The sequence below is a fragment of the Cynocephalus volans genome, chromosome 2, assembly GCF_027409185.1.
Source record: "Cynocephalus volans isolate mCynVol1 chromosome 2, mCynVol1.pri, whole genome shotgun sequence".
Lineage (NCBI taxonomy): Eukaryota > Metazoa > Chordata > Mammalia > Dermoptera > Cynocephalidae > Cynocephalus > Cynocephalus volans.
The window spans coordinates 83,239,748-83,251,409 of NC_084461.1; the positions used below are offsets into that span (position 1 = coordinate 83,239,748).

Consider the following 11,662-nt stretch of genomic DNA (forward strand, 5'->3'; position numbering starts at 1 on the left):
GAAAAGAAAACAACACTTCTCAAGGCTTCCCCCCATCCCTTCTTATCCTGGATAATAGTTCAAAAGCCTTGATTTCAGAGTTTCTGACCTAGTCCCAGAACACTTACTGTATACACAAAGCCGGCAGAGAGGATGAACACCCCAAAGTGAGCCAGCACCCAGTTCTCAGTGAATGTCACCAAACCTACAGCTTATCAATGCCCATAGGATGTTAGAGCTGGAAGGAATCAGAGTTTGCTTAGTTCGGTCACCTCATTTTTCAGATGAGAACATCAAGACCCAGAGAAACTGAGTGATTTAACTAAGGTCACAGAGACAGTGCTACTTTGACACTCATCTGTCTTATGAATAGAGGTGCAAAGAGGTTGCTGCGGGGTGAGGCTAAGGTCCATAGCGATCTTCTTCAACTTCCCCAAGCACACTAAATAAACATGCAGTTTAATGAAAGAGAGTGTGCTTGAAGTTCAAGACAAGCCACCAGGTCCCACGCCCTTTTCCAACCAGATTGCAACAATTAAACCTTTCCCACATAAGAATTCTATGACTGCTACTGCTACTTCTCAATATTTTCCATGTCCCTCGATAATTCCTACTTTCTATCTGTGCTAATCTTTTTAATCTCTTGTTTTCCTTCCCTTTTCCTTTGCTCTTTAGCTTTGTGTTATGGCTGGGGAATGTCAGGTGGCTGGAAGGGAAGAGAGAAAGACAAGAGACAATCTTGAAGATGAAATGTCTGCCACCCTGATCTAAAGATCTAAGAGGTATTATGGAGTTCATATTATATTGTGAACTTCATAAACAATTAAGCAGATCATTTTCATTTATTTATTTTCCCATTTCTAGTAAACTTTTCCATTCTCAGCTTGGCATTTTTGAACTGTCTGGGATTCACTTTGAATTGGCAATGGAAGAAATCACATCCATATAACTTCATAATATCAGGGATACTGAGTCATAAGTGATGAGTGGTGGAAGACCATGAAAATGATCCCAGGCATCAGTCTTGATTGGATTTCTTTACTGTCCTAAACACTGAGTGGCTCAGAGTCTGAATGGCCTTTAATAGTATAATAGGTAAAGGTACTTCCCCCACGTTCTCCCAGCACACATACTTTCATACAGTCCTTGACCCCACTGAACTCTTGAATGCCACTGGTACAAGACAAGTTCATATGGGCTGGTGAGAGGGTAAGGGAAGGGGCAAAGCCTTAGCCTATCATTTCAAGGGCTGACATCAGAGAAGCTTCTCTCCTGAAGGGAAGGAATTCCCTAAATGTGTGTCTACATGGCAACTCCCTAAGTCACAGTCATGGGAGGGCCCAGACTCACGTAATTGGCATAAATATCTGTGTGATTCCACTCCAAGCCATCATCCAGTACAGTGATAACAACTCCTTTGCCCGTAATGCCTTTTTGCCAAACAGGTATCACATGAAGATCCAGCTTGGGCAGGGCTGCGGTCATCCTTGTATCTTGCTGGTAAAGATAAACGAAAGCATTGGAAAAATCGTGATTTGCCTGCTGCAAAATGGAAACTTAAGCCCCAGCCTGGAGACCCCTCTTTCTTTTTCCTTGGGTCACTCTACTCTTTAGAAAAGGCAATTAGGTGAAATGAAGAACAAAGTTGAGGGTCGGCCAAATGGATCATGAGACTGCTGCTCTTCTTCCAATTGTTCTAATGGAAAATCACTTGAAAGAATTAATCACCTGAGCCCCTTCTCTTTGAACTATATGGCTTCAAAGAAGTTTGTCCCTATGTTTCTTTCATTTATAATGACATGCTCAAACTTTTTCATTTTATTCTTTTCCTTTAATAACAGGCCAAAGCTTTATTTGATGGCATATGTTTCTATCTCCCACCAAATCCTGAGCCTTGGTTGCCACATTGAATCACATTATATTGTTGGTGCAGAGTCACTCACGGATGTTTTAGAACTTTTCCTCTAAAAGAAAAAGCAGAAAATGGAATGCTAAGGAGACCAGGAATTGCAATTTAATTGCCCACCTCCAAGTATGAGCGATTTAGTAAATAAGTATCTTGGAGAGGAGATTTGGGGTTTTTCTTTTCAGATAATTTTTCCAGCAGTTACAGTATGTAGGACTCATGGGAGAAGAGGTGAGCAGCAGAGGAACACAGATAAAACACATTTCCAAGCAGGCGAGAGGTACATTAGAAGAATGCCAGGCATCTGGTGAAAGGGTTAATAAGAAATTTGTAAGTAACAACAATCAAAAGTATCAGAGAATGGACTTCTCCTTTGCTGATGCTCCTGCAAGGGCTATGGTGAAGCTAAATCACAGGAAGCTAGAACCACACACAGATTGTTGGCCAAAGCCAGACAAGAAAGCCTCCGTGTCAGTTGCGGGAGCAACTACAGAGTGTGGTTGTTAAGAGTATGGCCCCTAGAGCCATGATTTATGGTCCCACCAATGGTAGCCATGTGATTTTGGCAAATTATTCAACTTGTCAATGTCTCTGTTTCTTCATCTGTTAAACAGGCATCATTACTGTATCTATAACATAAGGTAGTCATGAGGATGAAATGTATTAATTCATGTCAAACACTTAGAATACCATTTGGTACATAGTAAATGCATAAAAGGTGTAAGCTGATATGTCTCTTCTGCTGCAATGAGCAAGTACTGCCTAGGTAAAGAGAGTGTCAAAAGGAACTGATCCCTTTTCCCATCCATTATTCATCAAGAGTGTCTAAACCTTAGCTTACAGTTGTCATGAAGAATGATCTTTTATAATATTCTCATCAACAAACCCTTCTATTAACATGTATTATTACTAGAGAGGCTTAACATTAAAATGGGAGAGAGAATACCCCGCAGGCAAGCAACAATACTTACAATTTCTCCACTTAGTGCCCACACACCAATAAAGATTGGGTAACAATCTTAAAGGGAGAATTGTTTGCAAGTCTAGACATTTGCAAATAGACTTTCCTGAGTTCCTTCATTAGCCTCCTTCAGAGATTCTCACCCACTGCATGTAAGAATTGTCATTCAGTACTATGTATACTGAACTATGTTCACTGTACTCGGTGAGTGATTGATTTAAAGGGTTCTCAAGAGTTACTTCAACTGAATGTGATTTTTGCCATGAGTACTCTTTTTGAAGCCCCTAACACGCAAGACGTGATTCTTCTGCATGTACCCCAGATAAGTTTAAGAAAACAAGAAGATGACAGCCCCTCCTCTCATGAATAACTAAAGATCTGTGTTTCAGACACAGTCACCCAACAAAACAGAAGATTCAGATAAAAGAAGATCCCATCAGCCCTGATGTCTAGATAACCTAGCCCTCTGCTGAATTCTCCATCATGGGGGGAAAAAGCCATTGTGCAGATAAAACAATGTAAAGAACCCAGAACTGAGGTCCCACACAGGAACCCAGGTTTCTTCTGTATGTACTTACCAAGTACCACTGCTGATTCCACATCGGATCGTTGAAGAGATCCAGTGCTGAGTCTCTCAGAGGTGAACGTTTACTTCTCTCTTTTTCATACTGTTGTTCGGCCCATATCACCTGCAAGGATTTTTACAGCAAGAAAATCAGAAGTCAATAGCCACCTCTGTATAATCGTCTTTCCTCTATCCCCAGTACCCTTCCCATCAGAGTTCGGGCAGCTCCACAATGCTTTTGTGTGACTACAGATCAAACTGGCAGAAGGGATTGCCCACTAGGGAGATGAGCATTTCCTCTATTACAGTAAAGTATACCTTTAGGGGGAGGAGAAGCAGACGGTGAAGTGATGAATTCCTCAAATTACTTACACTGGGGGTACAATGGAAGTAAAGTTCAGCCTGCTTTTATCAGCAAATGGACCATAATACCCATTTTTATATTGAGGTTCCAGGGCTCTGTAGCTGAAAATTTGTCCATTCTCATGGAATGAGTCAACAAGCTAAGAGACTGCAGAGATTGCTGCTATGGTGCTTTTATAGCCTAATTTCTCTTTCTTTAACATGCAAATGTATAAATTGCAAATATTACACAAGAATGGGGCTGTGTCTTTGCAAATTTGAAACTCTGGCTCCCCTGTGCTTCGCCCTCCTGCTTAAGAGTATTTAATATGAGAAACAGATTCAGGGTGATGAATGAGCACTACTGACCATGAACACTTGCCATTAATTCAATCTCATGTATTATGCAAAGAGATCTGACAATACGAAAATTACCTGCCCCACATTTATGGCATAATCCTATTATACTTGAGGCCCTGAGAGAGTGAGAGGCTGCCTTGTAGTTGTATTCATTATGAGATAATGCTATACTCTCATTTTGCTGGGCAACACAACTATTTCCTACCCCAAAACACACATTTTTTTGTTGTATACATGATGACAGTCCAGTGTGTGGTGGGATATTATTAATGTGAAAGTACTCATGAGTTAGGTGCGAAAGTAAAAACTGAAAAATAATTTGCAACTAAAGGATAAAATCAGACACTAGGACTGTCCTGAATTTTAAATTAGAAAATATACTGCAAACCTATTATAAACATTGGGAGGAACTTGAGAGCTAGAAATTAGTCACTATAATTTATTTTTAAAGTGCTTGTATTTTCAAGCTTAATTGTTTTGGCTTAAAATACCTCAATGCTTGGAATACTGCCATCATCTGAGTTAGCCTTTGGAGGATGGCTGCTAGGGAACAAGTACCAATCTTTCGGGGAGAGGATCACTTACAGTTGGAAATTTTATTAACATATGTGCAAAGATAGGCTGTCACTGCATTTCACAGGGCTGATTTGAAAGAACATTATCCCCCATCAAAAAGGAGCAATAAAATTAAAATCAAGAGCAATTCTAAAAAATGGAATATAAGAAGGGGCACTCTGCCATCTGATCAGATAAACATCCAATTGTAGGAAACAGGGCTGTGATTAATGTCATTAACTCAGAATTGCATATTAATCTCTAGAAGAGCAGACAAAATGGAATAGAGAAAATTGGTGGTGTCTTTCTGTTATTATAAAATAGGTATCATGTACTCAATTGTAAATAATGATTTTGATCTGGAAAGAGCATTAAATATCATCTAGTCCAACCTCCCACTGCAAGCTTCTATGATTCCAGGATTTTTTCTAAAATAAAATTATTCTTGGGCTAATGTTTCATAGAATTATATAAACTCCTTTGTTATGAAGTTATAATGGAGAGTAAATTCTTAGCTTTTTCTCATTATGCCTTGGGATTCTCCCCAAAATCAACTATCAAGAAGACATCTAGACTAGGATTGGGCCATCTGTTCATTTTCATGAGATAATTTAAGTAAGAATAACAGTTATGTATGCTCCACTCTGTCCAAATTTCTCTGTGAAAATGAGAAGACAGTTCAATATGACTTCCTTGTGCACTAATGTTGGACATACATTTAGGCAGAGAAAGAAATTTCTCTCTTGATTTGCTCAAGGATTAAGCCTATCCAGAATGCTGGAAGTTGTCCTACTTTTCAGAAGCACATACAATGAGCCATCTGTCTTGGGGTGGGTAAAGGAAAATCTCATTGGACAAGAAAGTTTTAAAGTAAGGTTCAAGGCCTCTGATTTGGTCTCCCACATCTAGTCATAACTTGAAAAAATGAATTGGCAATGGGTGTACAGGAGCCATGAGGTTGTTTTCCGTAGTCCTGATACAGCATTATTTGTAGGGCAAGATTGCTTGTTTTACATTTGAACATTGGTGACCCAGCCCAGTCATTCCCTACCCTCATAATTTATCTTCATCTTCTTTTAAAACTTATATCAGTTGCACAACAAATAAAATAGCAAATTATTTCAAAGGCTTCATGAATTCCATGTACTTTCAACAGTTCTATCACCTTTCTGTCATTTATACTTTTTTTTTTTTCTGAGAAGTTGAGAAGATGCTTTTAATCCTTTCACCAAGAGGATGTTTTCTATCTCTTACCATAATTCTCCAGGTGACCCAGGTAACAGAAATCATGTATAAAGGTATTAGGCAAACCAGGATAGATTTCCAATAGTATAGCACATTCTTGAGAAAAAGCAGCATTGTGTATGCAAATTGCAATATCCCAACATAGTCAACATTTTCTATTGATATGTTTGCTGATGTTAAAAATTTACTTAAAAAAATCAATAGGCACATTAGACATACATTCAAATTATCCCACTCTATTTACCTATTGTCATTCTAGACATCTTCTGCTGTTGCCTAATCATTGAATCTGTATACAAACCAGGATGAAAAGCGATCAGGTGGTTTGGGTCAAACAAGATAATATTTATGGAAACATTTGCCTCATGAAGACATGGATTTAGAGCTCTCTTATAAATACTATGTCCCAATATAGCGAAACCAAATAGAAATGGTGGAATGTTTTTCAGTTATACTGAGATGTTATTGAAAACAAGAGTCATATATTTCCCGGGCATCCCCATGTTGGTATTAAACAGCTTGGTATATAACAGGTACATAATAAAATGTTGTTGGTTGATTGTATTGTCAAACATTTCTATTAGGGCTGCCACCTGATTTTTAATATTAACTTTCATGCTCTTATACTGAATTTGTGAAAAAAAAATTTATACATAAAATTAACTCAACCAATCCAGTCCAATCTTGGTATTATTATGTGTAATTATAACCCTAAGGAAAGAAATTATAAATATTACAGATAAACAATTGTGGTCACAATTTTTAAAAATCATATTTGCAAAATGCTTTTTCTTTTATTGGAAATCATAAAGAAAGAAGATAAGTCAGGTATTGGTTTGAAAACAATGCACAAAACTTACGCGATCATCATCAGATAATCTCTTAGTGATATGAAAGGCACTCCTTCGAGACCTTCGGGGATGGTTTTTGTGTTTGAATAAGTAGTGATTCTCCAGTGATCCAATCTATAAAAGAAGAAAATTAGAAATGTACTTTCGAAACCCAACTAACAGGAAACTTTTATTAAGCCTGTTCCTTGTACCTGAAGTTAACTTTTTTCTTCATTATGATGGTACTGATAGAGGTCTTGAAAAGACCCTCAGGATACTGTCACTTGGGCTCACAGTGTACATGGGGGCTGCGGATAATTCTGTTTCACACATTTTAAAAGAACTACATTTGTTTTTTTGTGTGACAATATTGTATAAGTAGACAGTTCTCAAAAAAAAAAAAAAAATATCCATTTAATCAAATGTATCCTGTCAGAGAACAATTCTTTCTGGAAAGCAAGCAAACACTTCGGGTACTATGATCAGTGCCACACTCAGCTAAAACAATTTATTGTTGTTATAAAATGTAGCCATTGAATCAGTAGTGATAATGGTTATCAGCTGTTATTTAGTGACCATTTGATTTTCCACTGTTTAAGACTTTCAGGAAAAAGCATGCCAGATTTAGAATAGCTGTTCCACCTTTGTGTGTATATACTTCTCTGGCTAGCTGTCAACACCTCTGCTCCATTTAGAACTACATTCTTTATTCTTTTAAGCTAGCATCCCTTTACTCAAAATAGTACTAAATTTGAAGCTACCAATTCCACTAGATGCCCTGCAGTATTAAAATTAAGAGGCAAACAATTGACAATAGTTTATTTCAGAAGAAGTATCTTCTTTAAATTGGTGGTTCTCATCACCTAGAGGATTTTTTAATAGAGATGCTTAGGCCCTTCTCCAAGCCTGAACCTCAGACAGTGAGTCTGTTATAAGCTGTAGATGGAGTTGGGAAGAGAGATCAGTAGCCTTGGGAAAAGATCACCAATGCTTAGCTCTGTTTCTGCTGTCAAGTGGTTTTTCTTTTTGTCACGTACCTTAATCCTACCTAGCTTTATTTTGAGGCCATAAGAGCCTCAGAATAGTATTGCTAAATTAGCATAATTTCAGTAATTTCAGTAATGCTAAGCAGAAAGGGAAACAATCAGAACTAGGAAAGCACTATCAGTCTTTTACCAAAAAAAAAAAAAAATTATTTTAAAAACTTTTGTAAGTAATGCCATTTTAACTAGAAATGGCTAGAGGAAATATAGCACTGCAAATCGTATGTAAATATAGACGGATTTTCCCCACTATTTAAAAATTATTCTTGTGACTACACCATCGTTTCTCCAAAGATCCTACCAAAAATACTGATTTGTTGTTTTTTACTTTTTTGGATTTATGTTTATTTATTTTGATAAACAATTCCCACATTGAATGGTATAAGTTTGGATGCATGTCTGGAGCTAACAGGTAAAAAAAGGAAAAGGGATTTAGTTTTGGCTCTCTCTCCCAATCTAAGTTACCAGAGCTATTTAGCCCTCCAGTAGCTGCCCAAGAGAATACATGATTAAATCCCTAGTACCCCACCCCCCTTGCAGGACATCCAAGATTTCCATAATGCCCACAGTACACACCAATACGATTCCATCTGCTATTTACTCTTCCTTTTGGTCCTCCAAATTCCTAACAATTGTGTGCAGTTACCAGACTTATCACCAAACTGCTTTGTGTCTTCCTGTTTTTCCACAACCTGTTTTCCATGCCTGGGGTGCCTTCTTCCAATCTCATCATATTCTCCTGGAAACCCATGACTCTTCTTCCTAAACCATGTGCAAATTTTTCCTTCTTTGGGCAGTCTTCTTTCACCCCTCCCAAAATTCCCTCCTACTTTCATTACTTTAATCAACAAATATTGCACATTGTTGAGTACTGTTGAAGCACAACCTCTATGGGTACACAAATAATGGTCAGGTGCAATGGTCTGTTTCTAAGCTATTTTCCTCTAGATTCTTGATTCCCTGAGAGTGTTTTTTGTTTTCCTTCCTTCCTTCCCTCCCCCTCCCCCTCCCTTCTCCCTCCCTCCCTCCCTCCCTCCGTCTCTCTCTCCCTCCCTCCATCTCTCTCTCTCTCTCTCTCTTTCTTTCTTTCTTTCCCCCTGTTTTTCCTGAGCCCCTAACACACAGCCTGGCCCAGAGCAAAGCTGGGCAAAAAAAGGAAAAGGCTACCTCTACTACTGGGACACCAGGAAGTCAGTCCGTGCATTGACTTTCCTGCCGAGCATCTCAAAAACTGTTTGGCTCATAAAGTGGGAGAATGAAGTGTATTCTCCAGTGGACTCGATCTATGGAATCGCCAACGCCCACACTGATTACTCATCCGTGACTTCAGCAGCGTCTCAATCACCACCTCCAGAGAAAACGCGCCAAAATGTTTTACAACTCCCTCCTCCCCCGCTTCGATGCAGAACAACTTCCAAAGCAAGGGGCAGGGGGCTTGATTCTGAGCCAAGGAAAAGGAAAGCTCTAGACAGATGTCACACCCCCTGGGGTCCCTTCGGAATCGCGCAGCCTAAGCAGTCTCCTTCTTAATGCCTTCATGCCCCAACCCTCCGCAGCTGTCTATTAACCCAGCCCCCACTTGGACAGGCAACAGTTTCTATCATAAGCTGAACCTCTGAGAAACGATTACGCATCTGGCTAAGAAACAGGAAAGAGATAGTTTCCTTCCCCACAGCCAGATTGGCAGCTCGACCCTGCGGAAGGGTGCTCGAGTAAAGTTACAAAGCTCAGACTTTACAAGTTCCCAGTTGAACACCCAGAGCTCCCCCGAGGTGTAGAACTGGTCCCGTGTCTTTCACCCACCTCTTCTCACGCCAGCTTCCCAGTCCACTTCGCGGCCCCCGAACCCCCAGGTCGTGAGTCCCGGCAGCTGGCGCTCTCCCAACGCCCTGGGCATGCCCCCAAAGGCTGCCGCCGGTGGCCTGTTTGGTCCCTTGCATCAGGACTTGGATCTGATGCTGCCATATTGAGGACAAGGAAACGGCCGGCTCCTGACGCAGACCGCCTGAGTCCCGGGGGACAGAGCGCACTGCCTTTCCCGGTGGCGCTTGGTTGGTGAGAGCCTGAGTGCATCTCAAGTTCCCTGAACAAGCGTGGAGGGATTTTTCTTCCAAACCGCGCGGGAACGGCTGTCAATTGCAGAGCCGACAACAGTAAGAATAAGCTCTGCTCTACCCAGCTGCAGCAGCTTCCTTTTCTGCTTGGCTGCGCCCAGCCCAAACAGTAAATAATGCAAGCTTTCTCTCTCTCCAAGCGCGCCAGAGGCGAGAGCTGGAGGAGATCCTTGCTCTTTGCCACACTGGGTGCTGGAGAGTGCATCCTGGGGCTCCCACTTGGGAGACCGCGTTCCAGTCCCGCCAGTCCCCGCGGGCCCCCAAAAGTTTTTCGAAAGTGCAAACTCTTACCTGACCCAAAAGGTCATAACCCAGCTCCTCGGCGATGGCCGAGGCTGCCTCCAGGCCCCCGGGGATCTCCGCAGCCCATTCATTGACAAACTGCCTCTTCGCTTTTACACTGTTCAGAGCACACCAAGCGCAAAAGAGGGTGAAAGCAGTGCACTGCAGAGTCCAGGCTCTTCGCTCCATGGCTTACACACTCACTCGCACACAAGTGGGGAGGAGAGAGGGAAAAGAAACAAGACAGGAGAAAAGCTAGACAGACTCGTCCTTCCCACCCTCAGGCTCTGGACCACTCCTGGCTCCGGGTTGCTCTGCCAGGAGCTAGGAGGCGCGCGAGGAGAGGCTGGGCGGCGGCGAGCGCTCACTGAAGCGCTTCGGTCTCCCGGCTGAGTGGAGCCCCAGCCCTTCCCAGCCAGAATGGAAATGAGTGTTTACACGTCAAATCGACGAAAGCCATCTCTTGACGTCAGATCTACCTGGGCTAGGATCTGGATAGTATTCCCGGCGGGGTGGAGAAGCGGCTAAAATAAGCAGCAAGGATTAAGAAAAGGAAGAAACCGTTTGCTGGGATGAGTTAAGTCTGCTCCCTGTCTGCCCATAAATTCTGTAGACATGAGAAACATCTTCACTTCTCAGAGGAGTGCCCCCTTTGAATATAACTACCAAAAACCAAAGGCTGGGAATGCAGCACACTTTTCCTGTTTCCCATCCATTAAAAAAAAATATTTACTTCATTATCTAGTGGGGGGGGTCGGGGGGCCGGTGGTGTGTAAGGATTCTTAAAGTGGCCCTTTGGGTATCAGCACCTGCCATGAAAATAGGGCTCTTAGGTCTTTCAAATTGGACAGAGACTGGGAGGGCAGAAAGAAAGGAAGCAATGCTGCCCAAGTTCTGCTTTAAATCGCCTAAGAAAATGAGCACGTCTACAAGACAGTGTTAAAGCAATACTTTTACAAATACATTTTAACCATTCAAACCACCTTAGTTTACATGTTTGCTTCCTTCTGCCCTCTGTTTCTCAACCTCAGTAAAATATCTAAAATTCTATTCCAGATATGCAGACCCAGTACAACCTTTACAGAGCTCATCAATAATAATAATAATAATAATAATAATAATAATAATAATAATAATAATTAATCACGTGATTTTTAAAAAAATAATAAATTGTTTTATTTATCAACGGGGGTGTGTGTGTCTACAGTCCCAAATACTGTTGTGTTGACTCAGGGAGGGAAAGAGCAGGTTTCATTAACCCGGAGCTTTCCATTTTTCCTTCAGTAGAGCTCTTCACTTTGGTGCTGAACTAAAACTGTGCCATTTTCCCCATAAAATGTACAATGTCTCTTTGTGGGAAAATGTTTTCCCGTGGAAAGAGAACGAACAAATGTCTAAATGAAACCCCCAACCCCACCGAGGGAAATGAGTTCAGTCTACCATGGAGGAACCTATTCAGATCCTAACGGATTAAATCTGG

At 41.1% G+C, this 11,662-nt stretch overlaps 1 protein-coding gene across 1 annotated transcript in view; it reads right to left on the reverse strand.

Annotated features, from left to right (window-relative positions):
- Positions 1-10,371, reverse strand: part of PCSK1 (proprotein convertase subtilisin/kexin type 1) — a 37,549-nt gene extending 27,178 nt beyond the window's left edge. The window contains exons 1-4 of the mRNA XM_063086897.1: positions 10,192-10,371; positions 6,774-6,878; positions 3,425-3,535; positions 1,330-1,476 (exon numbers count right to left, since the gene is read on the reverse strand). Coding sequence (XP_062942967.1) covers positions 1,330-1,476; positions 3,425-3,535; positions 6,774-6,878; positions 10,192-10,371 — 543 coding nt within the window. The remainder of the gene's footprint in view (positions 1-1,329; positions 1,477-3,424; positions 3,536-6,773; positions 6,879-10,191) is intronic.
- Positions 10,372-11,662: the final 1,291 nt, after the last annotated feature.